General features: G+C 36.1%; 1 protein-coding gene across 2 annotated transcripts in view; it reads left to right on the top strand.

The window, feature by feature from the left end:
• Positions 1-22,081, top strand: part of Nup214 (nuclear pore complex protein Nup214) — a 100,750-nt gene that overhangs the window by 73,950 nt on the left and 4,719 nt on the right. For both annotated transcript variants that reach the window (XM_081764710.1, XM_081764709.1), the window contains 2 exons: positions 7,804-7,947; positions 16,016-16,199. In XM_081764710.1, coding sequence (XP_081620836.1) covers positions 7,804-7,947; positions 16,016-16,199 — 328 coding nt within the window. The remainder of the gene's footprint in view (positions 1-7,803; positions 7,948-16,015; positions 16,200-22,081) is intronic.

The following is a 22,081-nucleotide window of genomic DNA, read 5'->3' as shown; positions in this document are numbered from 1 at the left end:
CATCCGAGAGAAATTGTCCCCCATTTGAACTCGAAACCGGAACTAATTGGCCACAAATGCGATACATCTGCCGACTCACTCACGAAGGACTCCTGCTAAAAATACGTTGTACTGATCTTTACATACTTGTTAATATAATTGTCAAGAGTAATTTAAGAAGGGCAAAAAGATAAACAGTTCCACAAGTGAAACCATTATACAGAATTACATATGGACAATTTCAAAATACTGCAGAGTACAGAAGAACTAATTTTGTCCAAATTAGTTCACTACGATTTTTATTAGTCCAAGTTAAAAAAATACAACGACTTACGACTTAATTTGCATATCAGTAAGAAAAGTGAATAAAGATACGAATTATTTGAACCCACTTTGGCTCTCATCCATTTATACATAAATAGATAGCAAAGATACTTCTGATTTCAATAAACGCCTCTCGTGGGGTTTGTATGACACCCCTCCTGAAAAAAGTACGGCATTTCGATCTATTTTATAAATAGCAAACTTATTAAAATGAAACAATATTTGGAAATTTCCTTTGATTGCAATTGCATAACAATAATAATAAACTATAAAAAATCACAAAAAAAACATTCATAAACTTATAAAAAAAAGTTGCTTTTGTAATATAATCTCTTTGAGTAATGAATGGGAATTTTAAGTCTGAAAATTATACGAATAATATACGGGAGTGAAACGTGATAACCCACAAATGTGTGTTCATCAAGATTTTAGGAACATTTTTCGTTTTTTGGTTTAAACCAGTTTTTTAACAGCTGGTTTAAACCATCTTGGTTTAAACCGGCCAACCCTGCTTAATACTATAAAAGGAGTTCTGCAGAGACCGAAACGAATGATACCAGGTCCATACTATACGGGGTACATTAACACGTTAGCTGCCAAGGGTGAGTTTTGTTCTTCATCGGTAGAGGGCCAAACGTACGTACTTACATTTTTTTTTTTTTTTTTTTATTAGCATAATGTTAATGTTGAAACATAATCTAAGGCAAGGTATTGAATCCGCGCGCATGAAAGTTGGGAGTCTGATCGAACTTACGTGTGTTTTTCTTTGTGGGCAAGGAAGTAAATCACATTTGAACTGGCAACTCTGTTTGTTATTCATTTGTTCATTATTACATGTGCAAGCAAGCTTTGTGTGAAAAGTGTGGATGAATTCCTCTTGCTTTTAGTTCTAATAAGTAGTTTCCTTATACAATGAAAGGTGGAGAAATGTGCGTGGAACTTGATCTCATTAGTAATAACAGTATAATGATCTAGACCTTTTTGAAGATCCATTGTTAAACTTTTAATATGTCATTAAAAAACAACACATGGGTCCGATCGGCACTACAGAAACATCAGATATTTGTTACTTGATATTCAGCGCTCCTAGCGGCGTTAATGAGCAATATCCAACAAGAAAACTTACAGGGTAAATCTTTCCTGTATTGTGTGATAAAAACACTACAGTTCATTAATAATAGAGGCAGCACTTTACAATACAAGTACTCTAACGACAACTTGACGAATTAGAAATTGTGGTCTAATCGGACCATTCCAGGACATTCTTAGACCATTCCAGTGGATCCAATCTGACCCACATGGCAGCTAACGTGTTAAGACCTCCCAGCTATGTCAATTTCTGATGCTTCGTTACAAATGTGTATAGTCTGGCGTTATTAACATGTTATACAACACTTTCTGTTGACTAGTTCCGGCCGTTTCTTTTCAATTGCTAGATGCACTCACGCTAATTGTTGACAGTACAGGTCCGAGTTTATTGTTGTGCCCGGCGGCAGCAGATCCGTGATCCACACTGCCCTTCCAATCCGACCAAAAGCACGGCATAACCTTTCTAGGCGTCAGTGTGGTCTTTGCTACAGACTTTGGAGCATCTTTTCGTTTCGAGCACGATCTTTCGCACATGGTTGTCGTAGATTATCCACTTTTCATCACTCGTGAACAATCGCTTCAGAAATTGCTCGAATTCGTTATGTTTCGGTAGAGATTTGTAGATACAAATTCGTTCGAATAAATGTTTTTAAATCACATGGTGTGGGATCCAAACGTCAAGTTTCTGCTTGTAGCCAGCTTTCTCCAAATGGTTTCACGCTGTGTGGTGACGACGTTTGGCAATGTCATAAATGCTTACATGCTAGTCTTGCTCGACTTTTCCCAGAATATCACCCACTTTTGCTGTGATTGGTCGCCCACAGCGAGAAGCATTTTGAACATCGAAATTTTCTGAATGAAAGCGAATGAATCATCCACTGACTGCTGCTTTTGATAACGTATCTTACTTATAAACGGCACAATTTTTTTTACGGCCATGCGCAGTATTTGCGCTTTTACCGAAATAAAATTGTAAAATATATAAATGTAAAAAAATAACTGATTTTAAGTCGCACCAATTTCTCTGTAGTTGCAAATTCAGCGATGTGATAGAATATATATCTGGTTATAAGCATTCCAATACTGTTTGCACATCTACTAGCTTCAGCTGTCAAATGACGGTTAAACCTGATCCGCCACTCTTACACCGTGAGATTTGGGACACTAGCACCATCTCGTGCGCAAAAGGCTCAATACATTTTAGACGACCTGATATTTGAATTTCTTTGTTTGTTTTATGCATTGTACACTCTTCGGTGTCATCATCAGGAAAGATGTGCATGGCAAGTGTATTTCAAAGAAGAATCTTCCATTAAGAATGCTGTGGTAACTTTATAATGAACTGAAACTATTTACGTTTTAACAATTTTAAAAGCCTAAACGAGTGCCGAATTATAGCGCTTGCTAAGCCTTTAATATTGGTATTAATAATTATGATTAACAATATGAGCAGTAACGATCCCTTTTCCCCAGCGACCTTCTGAATAAAGTACACGTTCTGTTCGCTAAAAATGTTTGTTTCCCTTAACAAACTTGTACTTTTAATTATTATATATGATAAATAAATGAGGTGAGTAACCAACTTTATATCACCAATTCCTCTAAGATGTGAATTCAATGATATACAAAGAGTGAACGACTGGACCACGAACCGAACCTGGGATTCTAGTTTACTGTGCCGAGCCTTAAGTATTACTCTACCCGGTCTGCTTCCTAAATAGCCACCTAATCTATCATAGTTCTGAACTTGAACTTTAAATATAATATATGACATGACATGAACAAAATTCCAAAAGTGAATAGTGCGGATAGTAACAAGTGATACTCACACACACTCATAGTCAACGTCTTGCGAATAAAATCAGAAAAATAAACACACTGCTGAACAAGACTGCACTTATTTAATATAAAAACACATTTACACGTGACGTTTCGATCTTCTAGCCAAGAGTGTACGTCTGATGAGGATCTTGGCTAGAAGATCGAAACGTCACGTGTAAATGTGTTTTTATATTAAATAAGTGCAGTCTTGTTCAGCAGTGTGTTTATTTTTCTAAGTGATACTCACTCAACTGTTTTTACCGATGATTCTGTTTCCTTTAAGTTTTCCAAGTAAACAACTCTCGAAGATGATTACGTAAAGGTAGTAGTGAAGAAGGTTTCAAAATACAAAAGTTTTACACAGTAACCCAAAATTTCCACAGAAAACAGGTGAATTTACCATTTATTCCAACTAAATTTAGCTATTAGGAACAATTAATTCAGTTATACATTATATTGTGATCTTACAAAATTCATTTCTGCACATGGTGCATATATATATATAGGGTGTTTCAAAACAACACCGACAACGTTTGGGAGGTGATTCCTGACACGAAGATAAGACAAAAAGTATAGACCAACCTGGGCGCACATATGCTTTCTTACGGAGTTATTGGCTGCCGAAAACAGGAAAAATTGAACTTTAAAGGTTCATAGCTCTAAAACTATGGGACCTACCGTAGTCGGGTCAAGACTTCACTTAGGAACTAGTACGTGCCCTATCCAAATATTCAAGTTTCACAATCCTGCGGTACTTCCGCAATAATTTTTACAGAGGTAGTTGGTGAGTACTTCAAATTATATGCCCATAGCCAAACTCCCTGTACAAAAATTAGTGCGTGAGTATCTTAGAACTCTAAAACATGTATTTTTGGATAGCGCAAGTATTAGTTGCTAAGTGAAGTCTTGGCCCGACTATGGTAGGTCCCATAGTTTTGGAACTATAGAACTTTAAAGTTCATTTTTTCATGTTTATGGCAGCCTATAACTTTGTAAGGAAGCATTTGTGCGCCCAGGTTGGTCTATACTTTTTGTCTTGTCTTGGTGTCAGGAATCACCTCCCAAAAGTTGTCGGTGTTGTTTTGAAACACCCTGTATATATATATATATATATATATATATATATATATATATATATATATATATATATATATATATATATATCGGGTATTCTAAAAATGGCACCCATGGACAACAGAGTGCTATTCTGCAGGCCAAGACAGATAATACGAAAAATATCACTATGCACTATGTGGCAGCGTCGCAGCTAAAGAACCATAGAATAGATTCACCAATCCATCAAATAGTTATATTGATTTTCTCCAGATGGCAGTTAAAGTTAAAAGACATTGATACTAACATCATTTATTGTGTAACAATCGCTATAACTGTTTGATGGATTCGTAGAGCAATGCCAGTGGTTCCAAGTTATCTGCAACGTTGCCATATTGTGAAATTTTGATTCTCCACAGCGGCTGAAGGAGACTTCGGAGGGTATGCCACTATATAGCATTTTCGCTTTGTTTTGACCTAAAGAATATCGCTTTGTCATCCGTGGGTATCATTTTTAGAACACTCGATATATATACAGGGTGGGCCATTTTAATTAATCCACGGAAATATCTGAAAAATGATAAAACATAGAAGAAATGTTTGAAGTACACGTTATATATTGCTAAGGGGGAAAACCAATTCCGCCAAAAGTACCCCTCCTCGCCCCCCGTAAATAGGGGTAACGGGGGGTAACTTTGAAGTGTCAAATGGGAACATGGGTCGAGTAATACCTCGTTCGAAAGGTCTTGGAAAACTAAGTAACGCTGTACCAAAAGATTTTTCATATTGTGCACCAGTTTCAAAATGGCCGCCATGATATGGTTCGAAAACTCCAGTACCCGTAGTATGAAAACCATGTAAGGTAAATGAATGGAACAAAATTGAAATACGTAAATATCATAGGATGATCCCTGTGATCCCAGTGGCCTCCCTAAAGGGTCTTGGGGGCTAACTTCAAAATTTCAATGTCCGACCGGACAACGGTTCGGGCGTACGCTTGACCTACCCAATGCTGTTTGGAAGACAGACTTCATGGATAGAGAATTGGTGCACTGAGTTAATGCGGATTGCCACAGTTACATTTTGAGTAACTATTAGCGGCCTTTTGAGAACACTGCCATTTCACCTCAATAGTTTTCTCCTGCAAGATGCTTGATTTTGCAAGATTTATCGAACGAGGTACCACTCGACTCATGTTACTATTTGACATTTTGAAGTTAGCTCCCAAGACCCCTTCAGGGAGGCCACTGGGATCACAGGGATCATCCTATGATATTTACGTATTTCAATTTTGTTCCATTCATTTACCTTACATGGTTTTCATACTACGGGTACTGGAGTTTCCGAACCATATCATGGCGGCCATTTTGAAACTGGTGCACAATATGAAACATCTTTTTGTACAGCGTTACTTAGTTTTCCAAGACCTTTCGAACGAGGTATTACTCGACCCATGTTCCCATTTGACATTTCAAATTTACCCCCCGTTACCCCCATTTACGGGGGGCAAGGAGGGGTACTTTTGGCGGAATTGGTTTTCCCCCTTAGCAATATATAACGTGTACTTCAAACATTTCTTCTATGTTTTATCATTTTTCAGATATTTCCGTGGATTAATTAAAATGGCCCACCCTGTATATATATATATATAAAATATGAGTTCTGCCACTTAAGTTCGGGAACTCGCCACCCTGTGTAACTGAGGGCAGCACTATACAAGCAATTTGTATTTTTACAGAAGCATATTATTTCAGTGTCTCATAAATTGTTTGCGTTGATGGATGACGGTTTCGTGCTGAGTGACATGCATTGTTGCTTGTGCTTGTGTTTTGTTGTGAAAATGTCTGAGCTGAAATTGGAACAACGAACATGCATGAAATTTTTGGTGAAGCTGGGAAACAACGGCAGCGAAATGCAGGAAATGTTAGAGCAGATGTACGGCGAGAATGTCATGAAGAAAACAGCAATGTACAAATGGTTTAAACGATTTTCGGGGGAGAGGGAACGAGTGACTGATAACGAGAGGGTGGGGCGGCCTGTAAGAGTCGAAAAGACAAAAACATGGTTAAAGTTAATTAAATTGTGCGTCCAAATCGGCGATTGATTGTGCAATTTATAGCAGACGAAGTGAGCATTTATAGAGAAACTGTGCGGAAATATCTAAAGACCTTGGCATGCGCGAAATGTGTACCGAAAGAATCACAGAAGATATAAAAACAAAGGAGAATAGAGGTGTGCACAGACCTGCTGGAGAGGCAGGACGAAATTTTGGGCCGAATAATAGCAGGTGATGAAACCTGGATCTTCGTGTGTGACCCAGAAACAGAGAGACGAAGTTTCCAATAGAATACAGTTAACTTCTCATGACCGAAAGAGTTTTAGCAATTAAAATCACAAATCGAAACAGTTCTGGTAACATACTTTGATATTCGAAAGATCGTACACCATGAGTTTCTATCATTAGATCAAAAGCCAACCAACTGTGCTATTTGGGAATGCTGCAAAGATTACGTGAAAAGGTGAGATGCAAACGACCAAAACTTTTCGCGAGAAACTCATTGCTTCTCTGTCATAACGCACCTGTCAATTTGGGAGTTTTTGACCAGAAAACAAATAGCTGTAATAGACCATCCACTGTACTCACCTGATCTCGCCCCAGTGACTTTTTTCTTTACCCAAAGATCAAAATAGTGTTGAAAGGAAGGCATTTTGATTACAATAAGCTAATATGACGACAGCTCTGAAGGCCATCCCACGAAAAGTTCCAAAAATGTTTCGAAGGCTGGAATAGGTTCTGGCATCAGTGTACAGCTTCCTAAGGAGAGTACTTTGTAGATTACCACACCAGTATGTAGTAATAAGGTATGTAACAAATTTTATGGAACGAGTTCGCGAATTTAATTGCCAGACCTCGTATGAAAAGCACATTGTGAACTGAACTTACTAGGTTTAAAACCTACGAAGTAGATATTCGAACAGATGGCTTGATCGGGGCTGGCGTTCTAGACCAGTGTTCGTTATTTCGTATTGCAAACAGCTCCTCCCCAGTGACCTCACAGTGCTGTATCAAATCGAAAACTCTGTGATATCTGAAATCTAACTCCTGACCATGCGCTAACCAGAACATAAATATGCACTAATAATAACAGAAATATCTAGATTGACGGGATCCCGCTTTCCGGCCAGCTTTTGTGTGTGTCGATGTATTACTTTAGTCCTTCCGTACCAGCCATGTATTGGTAGTTTGTATAACCAATCCAACACTATGTGTATTTTAGTCGAGAAAGCATTGGGTTAATCTTACATTTACTATTTTTATATTTTAGAAAACCCGCCAAGCAGAAGATTGGGATTTGAGTCCTAGCTAATACAGGATCCATATATTTGTGTTATTACGTCGTAAAAGCAATCAATGCATACATATCATATATTTCTTAATATGTCTTAGATTTATATATCGTCTTGATTCGTAGCAATGGTATTGCTTATATTCTATACATTCGTTTTAAATTATTGAGAATGACATTTTTTAAATAGGAGGATTCGGAAGCCCCCCTGTGTTTGGAGGATCACCTGCTGGAAGCTCAATATTTGGTGGAGCGCCAACGTTTGGTGGTAGTCCTACTTTCGGAGGCTCTCCTACATTTGGCGGAAAAGTCTTCGGATCTTCTTCACCAACAGGTACTTCTTTCTTACATATAGTAAACTACAAAGTAAAACATTAAATTAAGATTTTTTGAAGTTAGAGAAAGAAAAAGAGAATGTAAGGGTCAGGGTGAAGTGCATGTGTAGCCTCTTACGAAATGTTCTTATGTGGAAAATCCAATGCTTGCAAAGAACAAATAAAAGTTACGTCAAAACCAGTTTATCTTGCGTGAAAAGAAATATTCATTAAATTTATAAAAACAAAGTACTCCAGTTGGTCAATCAATTTCGAAATTATTGATACAATAAATTGTATTAGAGAGTACAATCGAAAGGAAAATTTGCTTTCACATAGTTAGATGTTCTTTTACATGTCGCTACATGCTCTTAGTTCCTATCTTTTGTCAAAGAATACCAATTTATATATTTCTCTCTCTAAAATATATGAACTATTTATATTTAAACTATCTTATTCTTGGTCTGCTTGGAAATCTCATACCCATACTACCAACATGACACACCCATCTTAGTCGTTTTAACTTTATCATGGGTCGGTGACTCAGTGGTAGAACACTCACATCTCCCCCGCCAGCTCCCGCCAAGTGGGCTTTGTGCTGGACAAACACTGTGTGCGTGGGTTTTCTCAGGGTTCTCTCGTTTCCTCACACTTTCATCATTCCATGATTATAATCCATCTCATTATTAGGTGTCGTTCACATATTAACGTAACGCGCCAACGGGGGGTTCGGCCTTGCGTTACGAAGTGTGACAAGTGGGGAGGAGAGGGTTTGCGTCTCCGTTACGTAACTCATGCTTTTGTGTGTGTAATTATTATTTTTATTCTCAAGTTTATATGTAATTTTTTAAACAAATCATTTTATTCGGTTCTTTTCTTTTTTATAAATAAATAAATATTTCTATTGCTTTGGGAAATTGCGAACATATAACCTATATAAATTGAATCATGCAGAAGGGATTCCAAGACGCTACTAGACACCCTGTGTGTGTAATTAAAAAAAAAAAAAAAGTTTGTTTTGTGGCTATCAGAGCATTACAGTTACGGCACACGCTATTTTGGAGTTAGTTGTTAGTGATCGTAACCATCACTTGAAAATGCCTTCCCGTTCCCACTCGTAAATATTATTTAAAACTTTTGATGTGAATCTTTCTAAGGGGTTTCGCATATGAAACAGAAGAAACTTTTTTTTTTTTTTTTTTTTTTTTGCGAAATATTTTCCGTGACGTAACGCTTCACGATTTGTAGAGCAAAATAAGATATTAAAAACCTAATTCGTCAGATATTCATCTCGTATTGAATTTTTTTTCTTTTCCGATTTCAATATTTCTGGAGGAATCAATTTTATTCGCATTCTTTATTTATTTATGACAAGAAAAAGTTTAAAAGGGGTAAACTAAAGTCCAAAGAAGATCCTTGAAATATGGTCATACACAATATGTCCCTGCTGTTTCACGTGTGAACTCACTTCGAATCTGTCGTCGACGAGGAAGAGGGTCGCCGACACTGGTGAACTTCAAATACACAAAGCAACCTGGATCCCGGAAAAAGAGGTCCATGACAATTCTTTAGATCTTGTTTCACCTGTCCCTTCCGGCAGTATTTCCTCCTTGCCGATCATCGGTGACCTAAAAGAATGGGTACGATCTCCTTGGGAAAACGACAATATGCAATTTCGAAGAATTAAGATTGGTTAATTAAACAACCTTATGAGGTTAAAATATTATTACTATACTACCATTTTTTAATACTTTGATTTGTTGAAGGAAAATACTACAAATACGAGGCACGTCCAGAAAGTAAGTTCCGTTTGGTAATAAAATTAAATTGTGTACAGATACAGAAAAATTATTTATTGCACAAAATTCTACAACTCTTAAACTACTTCTCCACATAACTGCCGAAATTTTGCAGGCATTTGTCATAGCGTGGCACAAGGTTTTGTATACCTTCTTCATAGAAGTCTGCCGCCTGTGTCTTCAACCAGTTGGAAACAGTTTCTTTCAGCTTGTCGTCATTGTTGAAGTGTTGACCGCCAAGCATACCATATTCCATACCGAGAGCGAGTAAACATCGCAAATTTGCCGATAAATTTCACTTGGTTTCACTTTCCTCGCATTCAGAATCACCGCTCTGATTTCACAAGCGGCGGGATTTTCAATCAACACCGACATTGTAAACAAGCACAACAAATCGTACGTGACTGACAGCGATCTCCAAATGGCGCACGTTTCTTCTCCTTGATACAGAGCGTCTACCGCGCATGTGCGGAACTGCGATCGCAGCGCTGCAGCGGAGATAAATTGAAACGGAACTTACTTTCTGGACGTGCTATGTATATTCAGAATACAAGCATTTTGTAATAAAAAGTACTAACTAACTAACTAACTAACTAACTCTATGGCCTATGGAACCCGGAGGTTCAGTGCCGCGTTCACAAAAGCTCTCCACTGACTTCTATCCTTAGCTAATTGCATCCAGTTTCTACTTTGTATTCCTATCTCTGCGAGATCCATCTTAATATTATCCTCCCATCTGCGCCTAGGTCTTCCTAATGGTCGTTTTCCTATGGGTCTACCAGTCAAGACTTTGAAAGCGTTTCTACTTTCTTCCATTCTAGCTACATGACCTGCCCACCTAAGCCTCCTAGACTTGACGACCCTAACAATGTTGGGTAAACCGTATAAACTATGTAGTTCCTCGTTATGAAGCTTCCGCCATTCCCCATTCTCGTTCCTCTTGGGTCCGAATATTCTTCTCAGGATCCTGTTCTCAAATACTTTCAGTCTATGTTCTTCCCTCAGAGTAAGCGACCATGTTTCGCAACCATACAGAACAACAGGCATGATTATCGTTTTATATATTTTAAGCTTCAAATTCCTCGACAGAATTCGCGATAACAAGAGATTTTGAACCGAATAGTAACACGAATTCCCTGCTTTTAGTCGACATTTAATTTCTTCGTGAATATGATTTTCGTCTGTTAATATTGATCCTAAATATTTGAAAGTATCCACTTTATCAAAAGTATTATTTAATATTTTAACGCCTCCACAATTTGCCGTATTACGGTCCCGACGCACTTCCATGTATTTAGTTTTCTCTGCATTTACTTCTAAACCCATGTCCCTGCAAGCGTTTAATAATATCTCTGCATTTATTTCTACTGTTCTCCTATCATCCCCTATTAAATTTACATCATCAGCATATGCCATAACCTGGTGAATGCCGTTCAACTCTAGACCCTGGTTGCTATCTTTGATTTTCCTTATGGTGTATTCCAGCACAAAGTTAAATAATAATGGCGACAACGCATCTCCTTGTTTCAGGCCATTTTCGACGTGGAAGCTCGTGGACAAAAATTTTCCTACCCGGACTTTACTTTGAGATTCACTTAAACATATCTTAATTAATCTAATTAGCTTTCTCGGTATTCCAAGCTCTGTAAGAACGTTGTATAATGTTTCTCTCCTAACCGAGTCGTAAGCCTTTCTAAAATCAATAAATAGTTGATGTACTGGGGTATTGTATTCCCACTTCTTTTCGAGTATTTGGCGAATGGTAAATATTTGGTCGATAGTTGATCGATTTCGTCTAAATCCGCACTGATAATCTCCAATAATTTCATCTGCGTATGGGGTCAATTTTGCTAACAGAATATTTGAAAGGATTTTATAGCATGTTGACAGAAGAGAAATGCCTCGATAATTATTACAGTCAGTTTTGTCGCCTTTCTTGTGAATTGGAACAATGATTGACTCTTTCCACTCTTGTGGCAATTCTTCCTTGTTCCAGATAAGGAGAATGAGTTTGTGTATCTTGTTCCACAATTTTTCGCCTCCAGCTAAAATTAACTCAGCCGGAATTTCATCTACACCCGGAGATTTGTCTTTCTTTAATTTCTTTATAGCGGCTTCCACTTCTATTCGACTGGGTTCTAAAATATACGGTTCTGCGGTGTGTATCTCCTTTTCTCCACGCACATTAGTTTTTGGCTGCGTGTTCAGCAAATCGTCAAAGAAATCTTTCCATCTATTTAAGAGGCTATTCGTGTCAGTGAGAACTGTTCCGTCAGATTTCTTTAATATATAAGCGCGAGGTTGATAGCCTTTCTTAAATTCGCTGATCCCCTTATACATGTCCCGAATATTTTTATTTTTACTATTATCTTCAAGTTCCTTAATTTTAGCTTTCAAAAAATCCCGTTTCTTTGTTCTAAAAGTTTTGGAAGTTTCCCGCCTGATATCTGCGAAATTTTGTGTAGTTATTTCATTCGGATTTTGTAGCCACCGTAATTTTGCCTGTTTTCTCTTCTCTACTAGTTTAATGCATTCTTGGTCGAACCATGGTTTGTTCCTACGTATTTCCGCGTGTCCCAATTTTTCTATTGCTGAACTTTTAATGCTATCTCTAATTTCAATCCAAGTATCCTCAACACGAGTGCACTCCGAGTCTTCTAAAACCGAGAATCTATTCGAAACTTCAATCTGGTATTCCTCTCTTACCTGGCTCTCTTCTAATTTCTTTAAATTAAATCTCTCCGTTTTCGGACATTGAGTATTACCTTTATTCACCGATAATCTCTCCCGTATTATCGCTGCTACCAGGTAGTGATCAGTGTCACAATCAGCCCCTCTAAACGACCGGACGTCAATTATGCTAGATTGTCTTCTTCTATCTACTAAAACGTGATCAATTTGATTATGTGTTTTTCCGTCTGGTGATGTCCAAGTGTATTTATGAACGTCGCGATGTGGGAATTTTGTACTCTTCACAATTAGGTTTTTGGATGTTGCAAAGTTCACGAGTCTAACACCGTTGTCATTACTTTCCTTATGCAAACTTTCGTTCCCTATAATCGGTTTGAAAATATCCTCTCGTCCTACCTTCGCATTGAAATCCCCTAATAGAATCTTCATATGGTATCGCGGGAGTTGGTCAAATATCCGTTCCACTTCTTCGTAAAAACTATCTTTTATATCGTCACCCTTATCTTCAGTTGGAGCATGTACATTTAAAACAATAATATCACACCACCGTCCCTTAAGAGTAATAAAAGAAAGTCTGTCAGTAACAAATTCAACCCGTTTAATTGCTGGTAATATTCGTTTGTGAACGAAAAACCCTGTTCCTAACTGGTGATTTTTATTTCCTTCCCCGTAAAAGAACGTAAAATTTCCGGAATTCTCAGATCCATTTCCTTCCCACCTAACTTCCTGAACTCCTACTAAGTCCATCCTGTATTTCTCTAACTCACTCGTTACAGATTTTAACGCGCCTGCCCTATAAAGACTTCTAATATTCCATGTTCCAAATCTCATGTCCATTTTCTTTTGCTGATGTCGTGCCAAGTTATCAGTCCTTGTCCGAGGCTTTTGTGAATGTTTCTGAACAAGTACCTTTTTTTACAGGATGAGGGTGTTAGCCTTACCCAAACCCCCAAGCTGGAGGACCACTCCTAGTCGTCTGTCCGCGACTGCTTATTCAGTATATTCGCAGTACTACCAATAAAAAGTACTACCATTAAAATATTTTTTTATTGTAATAACCCTGAAAATAAGCAACATTGATGAAAAAACAAAAATGAATAAGCGTTACGTAACAAAAGGAGAGGGATTCGGCCTTGCGTTACGAAGTGTGACAAAGGGGAGGGAGGAAGTAAAAATAGGTTACATAATATGTGAACGGCTCCTTACCATCTCTCTTATCCTCGGTGCATAATCATGGAATGTTAAACTTTAAATAAAAAAAAGTAGTATATAATCTGTATATATGGTGACGGCTACATATTGTGAAATTCCCCATTATTATGTATCCTTTACCATTCACCAATTTATTCGTCTATCTTGCACCAAATATTTTTGTCAGAATTACTCTGATAGGATGAAAATTAATAATATTTGACCTCACTTATTTTGTTAATCTTCATCATAAGCCTAAAAATTTTAAGTGTACAGTTTAAATGTACTGGCTTTCATCCTTAAGTTTGAACCCAATAAAAGGGGCAACACACATGGACAACGAAGGAAAACTAGGATCATTTCATAATTACTCCTTCAAGTTTTTGTTTTTTAACACTAAATAGGGTTCGATTCCCGGCGGGAGCTCATGTGGTTCGGATTCCACGTTAATCAGTAGGTCCACGTCTCCTATAGCCTCGTTGCTGAAAGGGACGCTAAACTAAAATCAACTCAACTTTAACACTAAATAGGAGTTTGGTATAAAAGAATTATGCATCATAAAATAAAAGTATTCACTAAGAAATACAATATGAGATTTTAATATATTTTGTGTCTTACCATTGAATATAACGTACTGTTTTCAAAAAATATATACAGTGTTAGTGTTTTCACCTTCCCAAAACTGAAAAATACCGTACTGAAATCCAAAGCAAAAATAATCAAACATATCAAAGTAAAAAGTAACAGAAACCCGAATTAAAAATGCTGGCATCAACATTCTTGAACTCAGAATAATAATATCGATTCTAGTGTCAGTGGGTAGTTATTGAAACGTCGGTACCAATTGTTGTCAATATTAGTGAAATTCCCATATACAAGTTAATCGACAATTTTAGGAAATATATGGCGTTCCGTGAGCGATGTATCTTAATACTTTCTATTTACTAATGGTGTTTCTTCTGCATTATTATGCGTTAAATGCTGGTTTAAATCCTTGTGTATATGGCATTAATTTTCAGGGCCACACTAATCTTTCGTTAAATGCGGAAACGTAAAATCGGGGTTATATTGTAGATTTTATAGTAATTTATTCAGTGTTACCAGTAGTGTGATTCTTTAAGCAACGTAATATTCGTTAAAGAAGTCATACTGAAGAAAGCGACAAGCAAATCGCTGAAACAACTACGGTAAAGATTAACAAAACGGATATTTAAGTGAGAACAAACATCAGCATTTTCCTCAAAACTTTTTGATAAGTAACTATTAGTTCATGTTCCTCTTGCCAAGTTAGTACTTTTGTGCCCATACAATACAATAAGTATTTTTATTTATTTATTTATTTTTTAAACTTTCGATCGATGATAGGAGAGAAGAAAGTGTAGTACTTGTGAAAAATTGAACCCTCTAGATTTCATCACCCCTACATAACGAACAAGTGATTTTTGAATGTATGTATGTCCGTTCATTCGTCTCAAATGTATGTACAATCCCCATAGCATTCAACATAAATCATAAGACTCTAACAGGGGAAGGTTCTAATTTTCGTTCTAACCCAACAAAATAAGCATAGTTTACTGAATTTTTTAAAATTTGATTTTCTCGAAAACTACTCTAACAATTTTGTTTATATTTTGATATATAATATTCCATTAACAACTCGTGCTGTGGCTTAAGTCATTTTTTGGGGGGAAAATGTACGAGAGTAGTTTACTCTTGGGGTGTGTTTTTCCAGGTGATTTTGTTCATATTTCAGTAATAAACAGTTCATTAATAACTTGACAATGTGATATAATTCAAAATTGTCCTGAAAAAATTGTGAGAGTAGTTTATTTGAAAAAATTGTGAGTGTAGTTTATTCTTGGAGTTTTTTTTTTTTTTTTCAGTTAATTTTCTCAAAAATGGGTCAGGTGATTTTATTTTGTTGATAGCGTAACTCTCTTACCCTGAAAAAAATCAATGAGAGAGAATTTACCCTTGGGGGCAGGGGGGGGGGGTCGGACGATTTTGTTCATATTCATTATTAACTTGACAATATGATATAACTCGTTTGTCCTGAAAAATTCTACAGAGTGTAGTTTACACTTAGAGATGAGCGCTTTCGATTGATATTTCGTAAATAAATTTTTTATTCAGAACACTACAATGCAGGATAAGTCATTTCTTATGAACAAATCTACAAGGAGTACAGCAATTTACTTTTGGGAATGAGTTTCCGAAAACTTTGTATAATGTTGTGCATACTTTACAAGGAAATGTTTCAGTAAATAACTGCAGTATAACATGATGTAGTTTAAGGAATTGGAGCAAGGAAGTTCAGTGTCGTGGCCCATGCCTTTTTATTTACGTTTAATTTCGCAGGTTATGTGAATATAATAATAATGATGATAATGATTAATATCTTTTACAGCTGCATTTGGAAGTCCTACTCAGCAATCGTCTACATTTGAAAATTTAGCCAATCAAAATACGCCGTTGACGTTTGGGAATTTGGCACAAAATCAACAACAAGGATTCAGCGGTTCCGTCTTTGGTGGAAGTCCACAGCAACCACAACAACCACCGTCGTTTGGATCGACAGGCTCCAGCTTTGGGTAGGTATAAATAGTACTAGTGGTAGTAAGGATACGGACATTTGAAATGTAGAAGAAATTTTTTCGAACTTTTTTTAGGAGTCATAAGGCGCATGTGAAAGAAAAAGTTTGGTTATTCCAAAGAAGAAAATAAAAGGAAAAAATTATTGTTGATTCTATACAAGAAGTTCATATCTTGACTGTTTTTCTATACAGTCACTATGAAGCTCCAAGCATTGTTGGCACAAGCTTTTATACATCCTCTGTGTAAAAATCTACCGCCAGGATTTTCAGTCTGGTCGAAAACTAATGTCTTGGGAACTTCACCCTCATTAAAAGTTGCGAAGCAAGAAAAAAAAATAGAGACTATGTCAGGACTGTATGGAGGATGATTAAAATGCTCCTGTCGTAAAGTTTTGAATTGTCGCAACAGCATTTGTCAGAAAAATTCCAAACTGTAACATTCCTCTTCCGTGAGTTTGAGTAGCACGTCGCAGATAAGACAGTGTTTGCCAGTTGATATTTGCTGTGATATCAGAGCGTTCTGCCCTCTTGCCATGGGAAATCCGATCACAAACTTCACCTCTCATTTGATGGGATTTTTCTATGACGGCAGGCATTTCAACTTACTGCTACTCGCAGATATACAACTCCACACTGATAATTGTGTTCCTAGTTTTATGTTAAAACAGGATTTTTTTTTTTAACATGCTCCTTGTAATAAAACCAAACTGAAGTTATAGCTAATAAACGCAAACTAAAATTTCACAAATACATTGAACAGTTTATTGTTCTTCCATCTTAAATAGTTTTTCTTAGGGTTACAAGAAGTTGGTCGGCCAAACAGAAAGAAGAAGGAACTAGTAAATATAAAATAAATAAATAAATAAATAAATAAATAAATAGAAGATAGTAATCCATTGCTAAAATACATCCCAATTGTAACCCTTTGTATTTCAATATACCTAGGTACAGTCGTATTGTGTTTACTGCGTACATTTATTCCACACTAACTGAAATGCCCCTTCTTTGCACTGTCAAAACAGGTTTATAGCAAATAATGAAGCTCTCGATCCCTTAGGATACATATTTCAATGAAAATGTAATGACAAAAAAAAGTCACCCCTTTTCCACCCCATCTCTCACCTCCATGCGATGGGAGATGATTTGGCGTCGGGAGTGTCACTATTTATTCCAGTGACCCGGAAAACTATGGATTAGACACTAATATCGGTCTTCTTTGATCATTTTTACATGTCTCTCCTCTTCCTCATTCTTTATTGTAAAAATTGTCAATTTAATGTCATAAAATTCTTGGTAGATTTAAGGTTGATAATCATGTTAAGTATCATTTTAATTGGTTCAAAAGTTATTGCGTGATTCGATCAATCATAAAGTCACATTCGTCTTTATATACGTATGTATGGATCAAAGTGTTCATGAAATTTACTTCGCTTCTGCAATAACGCTACTTCTAATAGGGGTAAAGCCCACGTCATAGGTGAGCTAAGTACATAAATGATACTAATTTTTAAAAGGATAAAGCCCTACCTTCTATGTGATGTGATCGTTGAATGTAAAACAACAGTATTTATCTTCCCTTGACGACTTGATGTTTACGCATACTCTAACCGTAGCATTATTAAACAATTCTTCTTATTCGTGAAGATAATATTTCAATTTTGTTTGAATCGGCGCAAAATATTTAACTTTGTAGTCTTAGAAGTATACAATGGATACCTTGTGCTGCAATTAAGAATGTATTTATTCCTCATATGTAACGGTAGGAAATGCTTAGACATTCCTTAATACACGGTGACCCTGAATCCTCTTACGATCTGAAAGCGGTATTGCTTGAAAACAGCTGAATGAATGAGACACCTACAGTTCGAAAAAGAATGTGTTTATACACATGTACAGGTTACAACGATATTGTCTATCTCTGTAAATACTTTCTGAGTATTGTTTATAGTACGGGCAAAAGTGCTATTTTGAAGGCACAAGCACTTAAGAAGAAGAAAAAGGAAGATTAAAGATATAATTTAAATGTTTGTATCTTATTAAAATATTTGTTAATTTGGTTGTTATGACGACTTGTTTATCTTTCTGATGTCGTTGTCACGGCAATGTAGAAAGACAGAATAGAACGAAGTGCCATATTGTGTAGATTGATTCTATGATACTGTAATGTAACAATACGATATATTTTGAAAGTGAAAATATATGTTCTAAAGTGAATAACTGTATTGTGCAATCCAGAATAATTTCGTAATCCGTATAAATATACATTATAACCAGGAAAAGTAACGTAACGAAAAATAATTAACATTACAAGGTATGAACAAAATAATTGACGCGAATTTCTCCGTTTCCTTTATATGTTCAAAATTTTGCAAGGTTTTTCACAACAGGAAACACATTTTTAATGATCATGTTCCATATGATTTTAAAATAAAGAAACTAGAAGCAAAAAAATTTTAATTTGGCCGAAGTTACGAAAATTACCAACTCTGTTGGAAAAGGTATATTTCTAGGCCAGGAGGGAATTCTGTAGTTAAACGTAGATCTGAGACCTCCATGTCAGTGACAGTTAGAACAATGTAGATTCATATCCACAAACAAAATATTTCATCAAATATTTCTAACATTTCTTATATCTCTAGCGTCCATATAAATAAAGCGAAAAGTTGAAATTGTCTATTAAAAGGGGCGATTTGGAACACGGTCATAAATGAAAATTATGTCTTGTTGTAGAGCAGACAAATGGCACGCAAGAAATCGATAGTGCAATTGGTTAGCGCGAGCACATAAAATCAATCAGTAAATGTGCTGAAAGCGGTTCGAGTCTCATACGCAGATTTTTTCCTATTATAATTGTTTATTTTCTTTTTTGTATATGAGAAGAAATTAAAGTACTACATATGTTTAAAATTCATCACGATATGAATGATAAAAAATGTCATGCTTTCACCCGTATTACTGTCCTTTATTTTTGTTTGCAAAAGTTTCGTAATTATTTTCTGTATGCTCTTTTATGCATAAACAATGCTTTCCAGTAAATTCTAATTCCTCAAAGCAGTCATTTAGGGAAATTTTATAATCAATTTTCACAGTACGTATCGTCTCAAAAATCTGTGTGCAAGAGCTGAGCGCTTTCAACACATTTATTGATTGATTTTACGTTCTCGTCCTACCAACTGCACTACCGATTTCTTGCGTGCCATGTGTCTGCTCTACAACAAGACATGATTATCATTTATGATCGTGTTCCAAATCGTCCCTTTTAATAGATAATTTCCACTTTTTGCTTTATTTGTATGGAAGCTGCAGATACAAAAAATGTAAAAAATATTTGATTAAATGTTTTGTTTGTGGATATGAATCCACATTGTTCTGTCACCAACGTCGAGGTCTCAGATCTACGTTTAACTGCAGAATTCCCTCCCGGCCTAGAAAAATACCTTTTCCAACAGAGTTGGTAATTTTCGTAATTTCGACCAAATTAAAGATTTTTGCTTCTAGTGTCTTTATTTTAAAATCATATTGAACACAAACATTAAAAAAAAAGAAAAAAAGAAAGAAAGAAAGAGAAAAAGAAATGGAAAAACTTCCAACATTTCGAACATATAAAGCAGAGAGAGATACTGTATTTTCAAAGAACGTCAGATTAAAGAAACGCGTCAATTACTTTGGTCGTACCCTGCACATACATAATCCGATTTCGAAGTGCTGTTTTGGCTTTAAAAAATACGTACATACTTTTTTTTCTTTCTTTCAAAGTACAAAATAATAGAAGTTAACTTCAAGTTTTGAGTTGATAAACACATTATGCACACATACACACACACACGCGCGCGCGACACGCATTACTGCATTGCCAAAGTAAACAGAAGTGTATATATGTATGTATATGTAATAGGGTGGAGCGAAAAAAATCAAATTTTCAAGTATCGAATTCTAATAGGGCTCAAAAGTTGCGTATTTGCGTGCTAATTAATGGGAAAAAAATAACGAAAAAATCACACTTTGGATCTTCAGTTCGCGCAAACGGCCCAAAGTTTGAAAAAATGACAGAAAACACCAAAATGTACCTTTATGCGAAAACATCAAATTTTTGAGTATCGAATTCTAAAAGGGTTCAAAATTGCGTATTTGCGTGCTAATCAGTGGGACAATAACGAAAATAATCACACTTTGGATCTTCAGATCGCACAAACGGCCTAAAATCAAAAAAAAAAAAAAAAAAAAAAAAAAAAAAAAAAAAAAAACGAAAATTTACCTTTACGCAACGAATATACAGATTACTTTTTCTTTTTTTCTTTTTTTTTTTTCCATTTCTATAGCGTCTAAGTACTTTATTTTAGTTTTGTGAGGGCATGCATGTTAATAATTCGTTAATGTGAGTGATTTTATACATTTTATTTTCATAATGATTTTGTAGCTCTTCGCTATTTTTTTTTCTCTCTCTCTCTCTCTTTTCATGAAATGGCCCAGAACTCCACGAGAAGGTGGCTGCAATTCGAGTTGCACCCACATCCTAATCAAATTTGCGCTAATGTAGCCATCTCTGTTTTCTTGTCCGTACACTTTTCCTGCAGACTCTGTGACAAAGTTTGACACTTCTTTTAACTTCCTGAGTATGGCATGGAACATTTAAGACATCAAATTCATGAGCAGATTTGTCATGCATAAGTGATAAGATGTCAAGCTTTCGAGCACTGGAGGAGGCGATTGCTTACATTTTCTCCAATCTGTCAGCTCACTGTAGTCCGTGGCATCAAAATTTATTGAAGTTGACACAAAAGTTCTAACAGATTTCAACTTCGGATATTGATTTCTTGCCTCTAGCACTCTCCTATAACCCAACTCTCGTGCGTGTTGTCTCTCATACACTGTCATAGCTAACAATATGTTCTGTGGATGACAGAAGAACGCATTTCTCTAAATCAGAGGATCGATAATTCTTTTAATGTTGTTTGGCAAATGTCGAATTGTTTGAACGACCTTCAAAATATGTTTAGATCCATATTTCACTGACTGATATCTCTTTATGTCGAACCAGATAGGAACATATGTCTTTATAATGTAGTTTACAAGCACTTTGAGTTCGTTTGTAGGATTTGTTTGAGAAACGTACAACCGTAAGACCCGGTTTGCACATGTCAGCCATTGGAAGTAACTGAGAGGTCTAGGATCTCTTACAGCCGCATCTGGAGCACACTACCCTGTCTGAATTGCTCTGTTAAGAACTTCGTAGCAACTTCAATAAATTTTGATGCCACGATCTACAGTGAGCTGATAGATTGGAGAAAATGTAAGCTATTACCCTCTCCAGTTTCTTATCACTTATGCATGACAAATCTGCTCATGAGTTTGACTTCTTAAATTTTCCATGCCATACAAAGGAAGTCGAAAGGTGTCAAACTTACTTTGGAGTTTACAGGAAAAGTGTGTGGACAAGAAACCAGAGATGACTGCATTAAAGCAACTTTGCTCTCAAGACTCACAATGCCAAAATTTGATTAAAAAATTGAATTTCAGACAACATCCTTGACCAAATCAACTTAATTTAGCACACCCTAATTGGTAGGAGAGTTAAGTAGGATGTGGCTGGAACTCGAATTGCAGCCACCTCCTTGTGATGAGTTCTGGGCATTTCACGAAAAAAAAAAAAAAAAAAAAAAAAGTTGACAAATGGGCGATGAGCTGCAAAATCATTATGAAAATGTATAATATCACTCCCATTAACGAATTATTAACAAGTGTGCCCTCACACAACTAAAATAAAGTACTTAGACGCTAAAGAAGTAAAAAAAAAAAAAAAAAGTAATCTGAATATTCCTTGCGTATAGGTAAATTTTGGTGTTTTTTGTCATTATTTAAAAAAAAAAATAGGTCGTTTG

This window comes from Thermobia domestica, chromosome 7, assembly GCF_964235325.1.
Source record: "Thermobia domestica chromosome 7, izTheDome1.hap1.1, whole genome shotgun sequence".
In the NCBI taxonomy this organism is placed as follows: Eukaryota; Metazoa; Arthropoda; class Insecta; order Zygentoma; family Lepismatidae; genus Thermobia; species Thermobia domestica.
Note: the sequence above shows the minus strand (reverse complement) of the source record. Positions and strands in the feature narration are given on the sequence as shown.